The 16,843-nt window shown below is 44.6% G+C and overlaps 1 protein-coding gene across 1 annotated transcript in view; it reads right to left on the bottom strand.

Moving 5' to 3' along the window:
- Positions 1 to 2,793: 2,793 nt before the first annotated feature.
- The window catches only part of LOC309565561 (vomeronasal type-2 receptor 26-like), a gene marked incomplete at both ends in the record, with an annotated part of 51,001 nt that continues 36,951 nt past the window's right edge, over positions 2,794 to 16,843 (bottom strand). Inside the window, 3 exons of the mRNA XM_082270518.1 lie at positions 2,794 to 3,473; positions 11,240 to 11,366; positions 15,828 to 16,055. Of these exons, the coding sequence (XP_082126644.1) occupies positions 2,794 to 3,473; positions 11,240 to 11,366; positions 15,828 to 16,055 (1,035 nt within the window). The remainder of the gene's footprint in view (positions 3,474 to 11,239; positions 11,367 to 15,827; positions 16,056 to 16,843) is intronic.

Raw genomic sequence — 16,843 nt, 5'->3', positions numbered from 1 at the left:
TAAGCCTCCAGGTCGGGGGACTGGAGGAAGCAGCTTTGCATACCAAGGTCAAGTGAATTGGTGCATGGTCATAGAAGGGGATAAGGTAAATCTGGGAGGAGGCGACAAGCGCCAAATCTTTGTGTTGAATCACGAAAAAAACAATCCTGGAATATGTATGATGTACCGAGGAATACTAAGTGTAATCCCTCTTTTGGGTGCAATATTCTCCAAGGGCCAACCAGGTTCAAAATTAACAATTCAGTTTTCAACTTCTTAAGGTACAAATAGGTGAGATGTCCCTCTCGAAACGTCTAGTAATGGCTTCGGAGCAAAATTAAAATCTCCACCTAACATGCAAGTGCCCACCCGGAATTCCAACAGGATTGGGACCAAGGACCACAGAAAATTGAGGTGGTCCGAATTGGGAAAGTAAACATTAAGCAGAATCACTGGGGTAGTTCCAATTTTGCCTTTTAGGAGCAAGTAACGGCCCTGAGGATCTGCACGTTCCTCATGTAGGGTACAGGGGACAGTCTTAGCGATCAAAATGCTGACTCCTTTGGACTTAGACAAAGGTTAGGGTACATGATATACCCAAGGAAAATCGCGTTTGTACAACTTAGGCACCGCTTCTTGTTTGAAGTGGGTTTCCTGTAGGAAAGCTACCTGGGTACGGAATTGATTGAGATCCAAAAGAAGTCTGGACCATTTTTCCGACGTGGTCAAGCCATGAACATTTAAGGAAGTACATTTTATCCCATTCCCAGGCTGGCGGTTAATAGAAGCTACAGGAGGCACCATCTTCCCTTCGTAGAGCTTGGATGGCGAAAAAAAAGGGGGGGGGGGGTAGAGAGGGGGGAAGGGGGTAAAGCGGGGAAGAGAAGGAAAAAGGAAATTTGGCGAAGAGAGCGGAAAAAGGAAAAAGTTACTAACAATATTAAAGGATGAGTTATAGGAGAAAGGGTGTATCAGGTATGCTAAGATTGGCTATATAGAGCCTAACGCACCAAAGCGCAGCCTATGGGGGGAGGTGTCGGAAAGGTCTCTGCAAAGCAGCCACAGATGTGCTGTCAGGTGGAAGCCTGTACTTGTAAACTTAGCAGGGACCTCAACTATGAACAACTATGTGTAACAATAAAGGGAATTCTCCAAGGGCACCTTAAACTGACCCTGTGGGGTACATGGGCGGGTAATGGCTCAGTAAGAATACCTGCGTGTGACTCTAATAAATGTGCCGAAGATTACGCTTCAAACTACAAAATGATCCACACATAGAACTTAACATAATCTAGGATGTCATATAACATTAGGGTCCACGACCTTCCGGAACAGTCCGCCACGCTCACATGTCCACTCCTAGGAGGAGAGAAAAAAGAAAAAAAAAATACACCAAAAAGTACTTAGTGGACACTGAGAATATGGTTTGGATTATTTCAAATGGGACAGCAATATTTATCTCAAGAAACCTATGAAGACTGCTCCGCACAGTCAGACTTATAACAGTTGCTAATATCATCAGCTCAACCACCTGTCTTCTACACATTGTTGAATATGCTGATCTACCCACCTGTTATCTATTGGTTATCTTCTGTGTTTACACTTATGATAATGTGTATTGTATTCCAGGAGCTCAAGGATGGCCGTCTGCTAGTTAATTGGCTCAGGTGGATTGAATCATTGTCCTCTGTTAGTTGCTGAGTTTAAATAGTATACTGTTTGTGTTGGTTGTTCTTTAGATATGTTAATTATATTTCTGTATACTATTTCATCTGTATATGAGAATGTAGTCAGGCAACCCCTGACCTGATGGGGTAATTTGATCAGGAGGGGGATTTCCATGCTGTATATAAATTATGTGTGTCTGTTCAATAAAAGAGAAGGTTCCAGAACAAGCTAAGTTGTCGGCTAGCTTTGTATGGGGGCGGCTGGAATATTTGATATCTATGTTCAAGACCGAAGGAAGCCGTATACTGAGGGAAGTCCACAAGCACAGTGTTCAGTTACAGTTATAATAGTGCGCACATGCAGCGTGTCGACCCCCATTAAGCAGCGGGCTATAGTTAACGTACAAACAATTAGTAATATACAAAACAAGCCAACAATAAGTATTCATGGTAAATCAATTGGATTGTTATGCTGGGGACACAGTGAAGGACCCCCAAGGCTATCCAAGAAGAAACAAAGACCGTCATGGTCCCTTGGGGTCCAATCCACTGGGTGCCCGTGGGCAAACTAGCAACAAGGATAGGAAGATGTGTCTAGATAGATCTTCACTGCGGCAGTTTGCCACAAAGCCCGGAAAGATAAGCATATGCTAAATGGGAGACACCCATATGGAGAAAGAAGAGCCTCTACTCCTGGCCATCCAAAGGGTATCTGTGGCATCTGTCCTCAGTTAGGGCTCAGGAAAAGTTGGAATGTCTCTGGATTCTATTCTCGCTGTGGACTGCAGTCATCGTCTCCTGGAGCGTTGAGGCCTTGGGGAAGCAGTGCATGAGTTCCCGTAAGTTGTTGGCAAATCCAGCCAATCTGGGATGGGGACCTCCAGGGCCTCCAGAAAGGCGAAATTGGCAACCAAGCCGCGCCAACAGCTTTTTATTTTTTTATTATTATATTAGTTATCTTAATTGGAGAATATTAAGTGGATTTTCATCATGCATACATATATTAAAAAAAAAAAAAAGAAGCTTAGACTACAGGCATAGGTCTCCTTTTACCTACAAAAATTGCAATGCTCTGCTCTTCTCATACTAAGGTTGAAAAAAAATATTGCTTTATTATTATTATTATTATTATTTTAATTTATAAGTTTCATTTAGACCTTATGGTGATGCCAAATGCTGATTTTCTCTCAAGCAAATTTGTTCTTTTGTTAAGTTTTGGTTTGCATAAAATGATATAACATTTTGGAAAGAATATACAACCTAAGAGTCCAATATTAGAGACCAGTATTGCAAAAATCTCCACAGCCACCGTGTATTTCCCTTTGGTGCTCAGATAGGCCGGGATCATGGCAATCCAGACACTGCAGAACACCAGCATGCTGAAGGTGATGTATTTGGCTTCATTAAAACTGTCCGGCAATGTTCTTGCAAAAAAAGCTATAATAAAACTAACAGCAGCCAGGATCCCCATATATCCCAGGACAGAGTAGAACCCGATAACTGACCCCTCATTACACTGAATGATGATCTTTTTCTGGTATGAGTTTGTGTCCAATTCCTTGAAGGGAGGAGAGATGGTCAACCAACTAATACAGATTATAACTTGGATAGAGCAACAAATGAGGATCATGAAGATGGGAAAGTTTTCCCCAACCAGTTTCCTCCACACACTTCCAGGTGTAGTGGCTTTGAAAGCGATACAAACCAGGAACGTCTTGGCCAACACACAAGAGACCGCCACCGTGAAGAGAATTCCAAATGATATTTGGCGTAGTTGGCAGGTTAGATCCACCGGCCGACCCAAGAACAGGAACACACAAAGGAATCCTAAAATGATGGAGGCCAGAAGAACAAAGCTGAGGCTTTTATTATTGGCTTTTACAACCGGTGTGTGTTGGAAGTATATAAAGACTGCAAGTATCATAGCGGATTGCACACAGCACAGGCCAGTCACCGATGTAACCACTACAGTTATTGTTTCATTTTCATAGGAGAGAAAGTCTTCTAGTTTCGGGATACATAAAGTCTTAATTTCATTGGACCACTCGAGATCAGAGCATTTGTAGCATTTTTCACTATCTGAAAAAAATATATATATCTGTTTCAAACTTGAAGGACTGGTGTGGTTTTAACTCTACATAATTTATGATGTGACATTCACATTTTCATGCAAATTTTCTTAACGATTTCTCATGTACTAAATATAAAGATTTGTTGACTAGTCACTAGGAGAGAGTAGAATAGCCTTTGCAGTTTAGTAACTGTTGAACATCAGATACATTGTAAATTCTAACAGAGCTTTAAACCATTCTATACTGTGTCCCAAATGGAAAAATAAAGGTTTGGTTTTAAGAATTTTCTCTTCACTCCAAATTACCATAACAAAGTGTGCCCATCCCAGAATGTGCAAGGTTGGGGTTCTGAGCTCATGGTAAGAAGGAGAGGTTCAGACATGGTGTTAGAAAAAAAGGACAGTAGGGGAGGGGAACAGGGTGTCAAGGGGGTGCACTTCCTGCAGGTGTAGGGTGAGAGCCAGGGAGATCATGAAAGTTAGAAGACATGTGCACAGCTTGGGTGGCAGAGAGGGTACAGACACACTGGGAAAGGAGAGAGCCATGCAGTGTTATTGTGATGCTTTGTGCAAATGTGGGGTGAGAGATGGGTATGCTAGTGAGGTGAGGGTAGAGGGGTTCAGGCATAGAGTGAGAGGAGTAGTGAATATGCAGTTTTAAAAGGGGGGGGGTACAAGCTTGGTGGTAAGAACAGGAGGGTGTAAGCACAGTGGGGCAGGTAAGGTCTTCTGGTGCATTGCTGATGATGCATGGTTGAAATGGAGGATTGGGGTCAGTTGAAGAGAGAAGAACCTGCAAGTTTTGGGGTGCAAGTAGTGACTGAGGAGAGGGGCTGTTATATTGCATTGGTGAGCTGGCAAGGTGGCATTCAGAGTGAGAGTGTTCAGAGGTGCAGTAATGCGAGACAAAAATGGTGCAGACATGTGGGTAGTAGGATTTGTGGAAAACATATACTAGTGAAGCAATTAGAGGCAGGGTAAAGATGCAGTGGTGAAAGGAGGAGTGTTAAAACACTGGTGACACTGCGGTTCCCAGAGTAGAAGGTTGTAGTCCCAGTGTCGACCAACGGGTGTCTCCTTGAAGCCAGCAGATCCCAGCAATTAGTCTCCAGCCAATGCTGGCTGCTGGAAGGGAATTTAGTCCCTCCTCTACTATTACCTATTGCTTCAGTGTTTTGCCTGCTAACCAGATTCCACTTTCTGTTTTATCCTGAGCCTAATTCCTGCCTGATACTGTTCTTGCCTTGTGCCTATATCCTGTGCGTAGCTGGCCCCTTTCAGTTTTACCCTGTTGATCTCTGCTAGTTAGGTTTTCTGTCAATTAGTTTGGAATTGTGTTTATAGTTTATTTATATCTTCATATTTTCTGTGTATTCTGTTTGCTGGTGTTTGGATAGGTTTTGTTCCACTTTTAATAAAACTTGCTTCAATGACACACAGTCTAGGTTCAGTTTCCTGAGTGCAGCTACACAGACTTGTTTGTTCCTGCACCTGGATGCCTGCAGTTGGTATCCCTGACGTAATACTGAAGCAAGAGGTAATAGTAGAGGAGGGATTAAATAACCTCTCAGCAGCCAGCATCAGGTGGAGACCTAATTGCTGGGATCTGCTGGCTGCTGAGAGACACCCTCTGGTGGAAACAGGAACTACAACCTTCCACTCTGGGCACACCACAATGCCACTAGCTGGGGTTCCAGGTCCTGACCAGGCCCGGACTGGGACAAAAAATAGGCCCGGGCATTTTAGGCTGAGCAGCCCATTTTTTTTTTCTTTAACAAAATGACCACTGATGAACAACTACCGGTTTCTCTATGTTAGTTATATATAGCCTGCACACCCATGCGATCTGATTCTGCAAATCGCGCTGCGTTTTGGAAACTGATTGCGGGGTGTCGTTAACCTAACATACACTCCGCAATCTGTTTGCATGGACGGGTTGCTATTTAGATGAAGTCTGCATTTAGTGTGAACCCAGGCTAAGAGATAACAGGTAATTTTAGGGTACATTAAAAATATATTACCCAATTTTTGGGTAAAATATAAAAGATGAGTTTGTGTCAAACCTTAAGACTATGCATGCCCAAAAATAGCAACACATTTCAGTACCCTATATAGCAAAGCTATTAAAGATCATAGAGGTCATCAGTTCAGAGTTACCATGAATAAGGATCCTATAATTATTGCTCTCATTCCAGTGTGCAGGGTGATATATTACACGTGTAGTAAAATCAAGGTTTTTGTTCACAGGCGCCCCCAAAATTTGTATGTAGTTTCGTATGGTGGTGGTGGGGATAGGGGTGACATCAGTAGCAGTGGTAGTGGGGATAGGGGTGACATCAGTGGTGGTGGGGATAGGGGTGAAATCAGTGGCGGTGGTGGTGGGGATAGGGGTTACATTGGTGTTGGGGATAGGGGTGACATCAGTGGCAGTGGGAATAGGAATGACATCAGTGGCAGTGGTGGTGGGGATAGGGGTTACATCAGTGGCAGTGGGAATAGGAATGACATCAGTGGCAGTGGGGATTGCGATGACATCAGTGGCAGTGGTGGGGATAGGGATGACATCAGTGGTGGTTGGGATAGAGATAACATCAGTGTTGAGGATAGGGTTGACATCAGTGGGAGTAGTGGTAAGGATAGGGATAACATCAGTGGCAGTGGTGGTGGGGATAGGAATGACAATGTTCACTGCCACTGATGTCATCCCTATCCTCACCACCATTGCCACTGATGTCATCCCTATCCCCACCTCCCCACCACCACCACCGCTACTGATGGTATCCCTATCCCCCCCATCACCACTGCCTCATGGGAGGGGTGGAGATCAGACAGAGGGATGGCCGTGGGAGGGATGTGATCAGGCAGAGGGATGGCGGTGGGAGAGATGGGATCAGGCAGAGGGATGGCGGTGGGAGGGATGGGATGAGGCAGAGGGATGGCGGTGGGATGGATGGGATGAGGCAGAGCAGAGGGATGGCGGTGGGATGGGATGAGGCAGAGCAGAGGGATGGCGGTGGGATGGATGGGATGAGGCACAGCAGAGGGATGGCGGTTGGATGGATGTGATGAGGCACAGCAGAGGGATGGCGGTTGGATGGATGGGATGAGGCACAGCAGAGGGATGGCGGTGGGATGGATGTGATGAGGCAGAGCAGAGGGTTGGAGGTGGGATGGATGTGATGAGGCAGAGCAGAGGGTTGGAGGTGGGATGGATGGGATGAGGCAGAACAGAGGGGTGGAGGTAGGATGGATGGGATGAGGCAGAGCAGAGGGGTGGAGGTGGGATGGATGGAATGAGGCAGAGCAGAGGGTTGGAGGTGGGATGGATGTGATGAGGAAGAGCAGAGGGTTGGAGGTGGGATGGATGGGATGAGGCAGAACAGAGGGGTGGAGGTGGGATGGATGGGATGAGGCAGAGCAGAGGGTTGGAGGTGGGATTGATGGGATGAGGAAGAGCAGAGGGTTGGAGGTGGGATGGATGGGATGAGGCAGAGCAGAGGGTTGGAGGTGGGATGGATGGGATATGGCAGAACAGAGGGGTGGAGGTAGGATGGATGGGATGAGGCAGATCAGAGGGTTGGAGGTGGGATGGATGGGATGAGGCAGAGCAGAGGGTTGGATGTGGGATGGATGGGATGAGGCAGAGCAGAGGGTTGGAGGTGGGATGGATGGGATGAGGCAGAGCAGAGGGGTGGAGGTGGGATGGATGGGATGAGGCAGAGCAGAAGGTTGGAGGTGGGATGGATGGGATGAGGCAGAGCAGAGGGGTGGAGGTGGGATGGATGGGATGAGGCAGATCAGAGGGTTGGAGGTGGGATGGATGGGATGAGGCAGAGCAGAGGGTTGGATGTGGGATGGATGGGATGAGGCAGAGCAGAGGGTTGGAGGTGGGATGGATGTGATGAGGCAGAGCAGAGGGGTAGAGGTGGGATGGATCGGATGAGGCAGAGCAGGGGGGTGGAGGTGGGATGGATGGGATGAGGCAGAGCAGAGGGTTGGAGGTGGGATGGATCGGATGAGGCACAGCAGAGGGTTAGAGGTGGGATGGATGGGATGAGGCACAGCAGAGGGTTGGAGGTGGGATGGATGGGATGAGGCACAGCAGAGGGTTGGAGGTGGGATGGATGGGATGAGGCACAGCAGAGGGTTGGAGGTGGGATGGATGAGATGAGGCACTGAGGTGGGATGGATGAGATGAGGCACAGAGGTGGGATGGAGGTGGGATGGATGAGATGAGGCACAGAGGTGGGATGGATGAGATGAGGCACAGAGGTGGGATGGAGGTGGGATGGATGAGATGAGGCACTGAGGTGGGATGGATGAGATGAGGCACTGAGGTGGGATGGATGAGATGAGGCACAGAGGTGGGATGGATGAGATGAGGCACAGAGGTGGGATGGAGGTGGAATGGATGAGATGAGGCACTGAGGTGGGATGGATGAGATGAGGCACAGAGGTGGGATGGAGGTGGGATGGATGAGATGAGGCACTGAGGTGGGATGGATGAGATGAGGCACAGAGGTGGGATGGAGGTGGGATGGATGAGATGAGGCACTGAGGTGGGATGGATGAGATGAGGCACAGAGGTGGGATGGAGGTGGGATGGATGAGATGAGGCACTGAGGTGGGATGGAGGAGATGAGGCACTGAGGTGGGATGAATGAGATGAGGCACTGAGGTGGGATGGATGAGATGAGGCACTGAGGTGGGATGGATGAGATGAGGCACTGAGGTGGGATGGATGAGATGAGGCAGAGCAGAGTGTCTTGTAAAGAGTAGTAGGGTGTTTGTGTTGTACCCTTTCTTCCTTACCTTGCAGAGTTGCAGCAGGCCTTGGGTGCCGGTGTCTTCGGTGCGGCTGCACACTGTTCCCGCCAGGTCCGGATCAAGCAGAAGGGGTCCCCTCGACTCTAGCTCCACCCCCTTCACAGCCAGTCCTCCCCCTCCAGTCCTGAGCTTAACTACGCTGGATGGCGATGGCTGCGCCTGCGGAGCCGGCCCCAGTGAGCGCAGCCCGGTGGCTGCCAGCCTGCCACTATGCCTAGGACTAGGGACAGTACACAGTGACGGTGCAGTGACACCCGGCCGGCCAGAAGACTATGCGGTAATGCGCCGGCCGGCCGGCCGCGGAGAGGCCAGCTGGGGACGGGACTTGGAGGGAGGGACACTGTCTGGGACTGGCACACAAAATTACATGCGCCCGGAGGTCGGCCCACCGGGCATGTGCCCGCTCTGCCCGATGGTCAGTCCGGCCCTGGTCCTGACAGAGGGGTGCAGTCATGGTGGGTGATGAGGGAAGGGGAGCAGAAAGTGCAGTGGATGATGAGGGAAGGGGGCTACAAGCATGATGGGTGGTATAAAGAAATGGGGGTTGTATGTGCAGTCAGTAATTGGAGAAGGTGGATATTTAATTCTAAATATTAAAAAATAAATAAATAAAAGAAAAAAGCAGAACCAAAGGATGTGGGAACCTGTGTATAAAGTATTCTTGCTTATCTTGCCTTCCTAACTTCTCTGTAAAAAGTATCCCATCCCTACTTCACCCCCAAAATCCCAGTGGCCTTCCACAATGAATCTCACTGGCCAAGTGTTTTGGACTGTTAGGACCGGTGTCCGTGGGCTTTAATGCTGGTTTTGCATTACCATAAACTTTTATGGGAATCTAAAACTCAAAGCAAGTCAAATTCAGATCAGAAGGAGGCCAACCACCAGTCCAATTCTCCTGTCATTGAATCCTGAATCCAGAAGACTTTCAAACTGATGCAAGTCTAAATCCATTGACAAAATCCCAAAGCCCATTGGCATAAGTCTTTGCTTTATACACTTGTCTGTAGTGATTTACTATTTTACCAAAAGTATTGAGACGCCTATCTTTACACGCACATGAACTTTAATGGCATCCCCGTCCTAGTCTGTAGGGTTTAATATTGAGTTGGCCCACCCTTTGCAGCTATAACAGCTTCAACTCTTCTTGGAAGGCCGTCCACAAGGTTTAGGAGTGTCTATGGGAATGTTTAACCATTCGTCCAGAAGCTGATGTGTGAGGTCAGGCATTGATGTGGAAGAGAAGGCCTGGTTCACAGTCTGCTCTCTAATTCATCCCAAAGGTGTTCTATCGAATTGAGGTCAGGACTCTGTGCAGGCCAGTCAAGTTCCTCCACCCCAAACTTGCTCATCCATGTCTTTATGGACCTTGCTTTGTGCACTGGTGCGCAGTCATGTTGGATCAGGAAGGGGCCGTCCCCAAACTGTTTCCACAAAGTAGGGAGCATGAAATTGTCCAAAATGTCTAGGTATGCTGATGCCCTAAGAGATTCTTTCACTGGAAATAAGGGGCCAAGTCCAACCCCTAAAAAAACACCCCACACCATAATCCCCCTATGTCTTTATAGACCTTGCTTTGTGCACTGGCCCAAATCATTTGGTGGAGGGGGGATTATAGTGTGGGGTTGTTTTTCAATGGTTGGGCTTGGCCCCTTGGTTCCAGTGAAGGGAACGCTTAAGGCGTCAGCATGCCAAGACATTTTGGACAATTTCATGCTCCCAACTTTGTGGGAACAGTTTGGCGATGGCCCCTTCCCGTTCCAACATGACTACGTACCAGTGCACAAAGCAAGGTCCATAAAGACATGGATAAGCGACTTTGGGGTGGAGGAACGTGACTGGCCTGCACAGAGTCCTGACCTCAACCTGATAGAACACCTTTGGGATGAATTATGATTTGGACCAGTGTATAAAGCAAGGGCCATAAAGACACGGATGAGTGAGTTTGGGGTGGAGGAACTTGAGTGGCCGGCGCAGAGTCCTGACCTCAACCCGACAGAACACCTTTGGGATGAATTATGATTTGGACCAGTGTACAAAGCAAGGTCCATAAAGACATGGATGAGTGAGCTTGGGCTGTAGGAACTTGGGTGACCTACACAGAGTCCTGACCTCAACCCGACAGAACACCTTTGGGATGAATTATGATTTGGACCAGTGCACAAAGCAAGGTCCATAAAGACATGGATGAGCAAGTATGGGGTGGAGGAACTTGACTGGCCTGCACAGAGTCCTGACCTCAACTCAATAGAACACCTTTGGGATGAAATATGATTTGGACTAGTGTACAAAGCAAGGTCCATAAAGACATGGATGAGTGAGTTTTGGGTGGAGGAATTTGACTGGTCCCAACTTCAACCCGATAGAACACCTTTGGGATGAATTTGCGCAGAGTGCGAGTCAGGCCTTCTGCCTGACCTCACAAATGCGCTTCTGGAAGAATGGTCAAACATTCCCATAGACACACTCCTAAACCTTGTGGACGGCCTTCCCAGAAGAGTTGAAGCTGTTATAGCTGCAAAGGTTGGGCCAACTCAATATTGAACCCTACGGAGTAAGACTGGGATGCCATTAAAGGTCATGTGTGTGTAAAGGCAGGCGTCCCAATACTTTTGATAATATAGTGTATGTAGGAAAATATTCTGCTTGTGAAGCCACTTTAAAAAAAAATCACCAAAACTATTCCATATAAATATACCGGAGATGTTAGACATTTCACCATCTGAGCAGAGTGCACAGGCGTGGCAGCAGAAGCTGTGAATTCCAGATTTTGGCATTTTTCTGCTACCCGGCAGACATGTTTCTGAACACTGAGATCTTGGAATCTGGTCAAAATAAATAATGTGTTGTCAGCATAACAGAAAGTAGGAAGAAATCTTCTAAAGGTGACACTCATTCCTGTGATAACCATCAAAGAGGAACGTTCCACAAGGCAGGGTGCTGGCTGGGGTTAGTAGGATCAAAGCAACACAACTTTATTAAACACCGCAGACTTACAGGTTACAAATTTGAGAATCGGCATAAATGGCAGCCAGGGACATGGGACATGCAGCATGGCAGCATCCGGTGTGAGGACGATTAAACAGCAGCATGTGTAAATGCCAGAGGACTTCCAAAGGAGGGAGGACCGGCCGTGTCTACAAATTGGCCTAAAATGTTAAAAAATTTAGAATTTTACATTTTTTGGGAATGTATAGCAAAATGTGAAAATTATTGTGTTTTTTTTCAGAATTGCCGCTCTATTTTTGTTTATATCGCCAAAAATAAAAATCACAGAGGTGATGAAATACCACCAAAAGAAAGCTCTATTTGTGGGGAAAAATGGACATCAATTTTATTTGGGTACAGCGTCGCACGACCCCACAATTGTCCATTAAATTAACGCAGTGCCGAATCGCAAAAAATGGCCTGGTCATTAAAGCGGAGTTCCGGCCTATTTTGCAACTTTAGTGATTCCTGGAGTGCTCGCTATGCTGCTCAACAATTGGGCATTTTCAATTTTTTTCAGGGGATCCTTTCCTTATTTTCAGGGCATTTTTGATTGTACTTCCTCCTTCTCCCCCCTCTGTGGCCACGGCCACGACATCACTTCCGCCTTTGCATTGCATCCTGGGAGCTGTTTGTCATCACTCCCAGGAGGGTGGAATCAGGAAGAACTCCCAGAGCACTCCCTGGAATCAGAAGGAAGGACACAGCAGATTACACTGCGGATTCAAATGCCCACGTCTAAGATGGCCGCACCCAGACAGCGTTTTTAAAAGTAGGATTTTGACTAAAATCCAATACTGTACACCTTGTAACTATGAGAATAGCGGTTCTGTAAAGGGCGATGGATTACTATTATAGGGGTATTTTTAGTTAAAAAAGGTATTTGAGGCCGAAACTCCGCTTTAAGGGGGCAAATCCTTCCGGTCCAGAAGTGGTTAACTAACATAACTAAGGAACACCCAAAATAAATTATGCTAATCTACCCAGGGCTGCTGTTAAAAATCACAGGGCCCCATACAGCCTACCTGGCAGGGCCTCATACAGCCTACCTGGCAGGCCCCCCCTCCCCCCCCCAAAAAAAAATATATGAAGACAATATTTCCACAAAAAATATACTAAAATCATTATTAGCGGACACAAACTTAACAGAGAATCTGTGTGAATTAGCCCTTTTTAATTATTTTTTACATTTAAAAAAAAAATTAATTATTTTTTTTAAAAATGTTAAAAGTATTTACAATTATTTTATTTTAAAATTGTTTTAAATTATTTATTACATTGTTTAATTATTTATTCACAAAACACCATGAACTAATGGCCATCATCCCAATTATATAAGACAAAACACATCAAGCGTGACTTTCAGGGCCAAAAAAGGAGGGATGATCACAAATAATTCAAAAGTATTAAAATGGTATTATACCAAAAAATGTTTAATTATTATTTTTTTTTTTTTTTACAATTTGTTATTTTTTTCTCAGCTGGCTAAAAACCTCTGAATAGTAAAATGTTGAAAGTAAGATGCTACTTTTATTAAATAGAACACTTCATATATTTTGAATAAACATATTACTAATACAAACAAGAACAAAGTGTATCAATAACAATCAGATGTTTGGCTACTCGGCTGCCGCATTCAAATCGAAAAAAAAAAATTTGATTTGACCGCTTCGAAATGTATTGTTTCGAATCGAGAAAAAAATCGGTAAGTTTTAAGAAAATTCGAAAAATAAATACAACGAATTCCGAATGTGAATTGAACGAATCAACCAAACTAAATAACTAGGTAAGGAAGAGCAGGTCGTTAACATTATCCCCATAGAGTAGTGGGTAATAATGTCGAATAATGAACGAATCGAGGACGAATACTGCTGTCCAAGATGTGAGCAACTTGTTGCTCTGGAAGCCCACATCGTGGATCTAGAGAACACAGTGGCAAGACTGCGTGGCATACCAGTATAGATCCTAACACATTACCCAGTCCATAGCAGTATAGATCCTAACACATTACCCAGTCCATAGCAGTACACATCCTAACACATTACCCAGTCCATACCAGTATAGATCCTAACACATTACCCAGTCCATACCAGTATAGATCCTAACACATTACTCAGTCCATACCAGTATAGATCCTAACACATTACCCAGTCCATACCAATATAGATCCTAACACATTACCCAGTCCATACCAGTATAGATCCTAACACATTACCCAGTCCATAGCAGTACACATCCTAACACATTACCCAGTCCATACCAGTATAGATCCTAACACATTACCCAGTCCATACCTGTATAGATCCTAACACATTACCCAGTCCATAGCAGTATAGATCCTAACACATTACCCAGTCCATAGCAGTACACATCCTAACACATTACCCAGTCCATACCAGTATAGATCCTAACACATTACTCAGTCCATACCAATATAGATCCTAACACATTACCCAGTCCATAGCAGTACACATCCTAACACATTACCCAGTCCATACCAGTATAGATCCTAACACATTACCCAGTCCATACCTGTATAGATCCTAACACATTACCCAGTCCATAGCAGTATAGATCCTAACACATTACCCAGTCCATAGCAGTATAGATCCTAACACATTACCCAGTCCATAGCAGTATAGATCCTAACACATTACCCAGTCCATACCAGTATAGATCCTAACACATTACCCAGTCCATACCAGTATAGATCCTAACACATTACCCAGTCCATAGCAGTACACATCCTAACACATTACCCAGTCCATACCAGTATAGATCCTAACACATTACTCAGTCCATACCAGTATAGATCCTAACACATTACCCAGTCCATACCAATATAGATCCTAACACATTACCCAGTCCATACCAGTATAGATCCTAACACATTACCCAGTCCATAGCAGTACACATCCTAACACATTACCCAGTCCATACCAGTATAGATCCTAACACATTACCCAGTCCATACCTGTATAGATCCTAACACATTACCCAGTCCATACCAGTATAGATCCTAACACATTACCCAGTCCATACCAGTATAGATCCTAACACATTACCCAGTCCATACCAGTATAGATCCTAACACATTATCCAGTCCATACCAATATAGATATCCAGCATGATATTTTTCCCCATTCAGATCTGATGAGTTTTCAAAGTGTTCCTTTAATTTTTTTGGAGCAGTGTATATTCGAAAATCAATCAATCCTGATGTACTGACGGCTTCATTTCTTGAGGCCCTAAAAAGCCAAGACTGTACAAATACCCCCAAATTTTTTGGAAAGTAGACAGTCCAAGGTGTTTAACAAGAGGCATGATGAGTTTTTTTGAAGTTGTAATTTCTAGTCACAATTTTATGGGAAAATTAGGAAATGAAATACATTTTTTTTTTTTTTTCACAATTTGTTTTACTTTCTGTACTATCACCAAAGCAGTACCGCGTCATCACATGACTGATGTGACGATGATCAGGGACACTAACTGGTGACAGTATGTAAAAAAAAAAAATATATATATGATTTTAAAAACATTTTAACCACTTGCTGACCGCCGCACAACTGCTATTTACTGCGGCAGTCAGCCGCTCCTGGGCAAACCGACGTAGGACTACATCGCTCGCCCAGGAGCCTGTAGGGGACGAGCGCACGCCCCCGGAGGCACGCTCCCGCCCCCACTCGTTCACAGGGATCCCCACAAGTGTGACCGGTGGCAACGATGTCCGCCGGCCACTCGCAATCTCCAGCTGGAGAGGGAGAAAGGCAGGCGGCTGATGTAAACAAAGCCGCCTGTCATTCCCCCTGGTGTAACTGCAGAGATCATAGGATCCTGCTATGTAGGATCAGTTGTCTCTGTGGTTACATCAAAAGCCACACCCCCTGACAGCTATAATCACGCCCCTAGGGATACATTCAACCCACTGATCACCAATAAAGTTAACCCATTCCCTGCCAGTGTCATTTTTACAGTAACAGTGCACATTTATAGCACTGATTACTGTAGTAATGTCACTGGTACCCCCAAAAGTGTCATAAATGTCAGTCAGGGGTCCGATCTGTCCGATACTTTTGGCAATATAGTGTATATATATTATAGAGTGAGTAACTGATGCCAAAAATTGGTGCCCAACCAAAACTATTTTATAAATATTATACACCGACAGCAGATCAAATCGGCATCTTTGAGGGTTGGACAACTCTAAAACAAAGAATAATCAGATGCTAATAATAAATCACAGGAGATGTTGTACTTACTGTAACTGACATATAAAACTTCAAAAAAAATTTGCCTACCTCTCTCTTGTTGTGTTTCCAAATGATGTGTCTCACATTTATAGGAAACTGGTGGTCACCTTCTTTCCAAGGGTCATAGTGGCCAACACAATTAATCACATTGGTGCCATTGCTAAGGATAATCCAATTTTTAATGATATAACGTGTAACAAATTCATTTTCTTTATTATAAAAGTGATGGACATTTCTTTCCCCTCCATATGAAAGTTTCTTTAAAAACTGATGTAGCTTGAAAAAGAAAACAAATATCAAAAAAACACACACCTACCATGTTTAGATAGCAAAAGAATACATAAAATAAGTACATAAAACACATACAATTTTTTTTTTTGGGAGGGTCTTTGTCTCATGTTGCTACGTTTTCTTGCCTATAGATTATCTGTGCTTTTTTCTCCTGATGAAGCGAAACTGTGTCTTCGCGAAACGTGTTGAGATCCAGCAAAGCACAGACTATTGATACCTTTGATGTTCAAACTGATTAACAAGTATCTCTATATATATATATATTGGTTACGTGCAATGTTCTTAACCTCCCTGGCGTTATGATTGTTTCCGATTTTAGGTGCTGAAAGCGGTACCATTATTTTGCATGTAATTCTTAAGGACGAGCAGCCCAAACCAACTATTTACATATGATTTTTTTTTTTTACTGTGCGTTCTTCTTTATACCATCTCAGGTATGATAAAGTTTGAAACACAAAATCATGAATTATAATATAATAACTATAAATAAGCTAAAGTATGTATGTATGTATACAGTGCATTGTGAAAGTATTTGGTCCCCTTGAACTTTTCGACCTTTTGCCACATTTCAGGCTTCAAACATAAAGATATAAAACTGTAATTTTTTGTGAAGAATCAACAACAAGTGGGACACAATCATGAAGTGGAATGAAATTTAATGGATATTTCAAACTTTTTTAACAAATAAAAAACTGAAAAATTGGGCGTGCAAAATTATTCAGCCCCCTTAAGTTAATACTTTGTAGCACCACCTTTTGCTGCGATTACAGCTG

The sequence above is a fragment of the Pelophylax lessonae genome, assembly GCF_965119305.1.
Source record: "Pelophylax lessonae genome assembly, chromosome: 10".
NCBI classification, from domain to species: Eukaryota; Metazoa; Chordata; class Amphibia; order Anura; family Ranidae; genus Pelophylax; species Pelophylax lessonae.
Note: the sequence above shows the minus strand (reverse complement) of the source record. Positions and strands in the feature narration are given on the sequence as shown.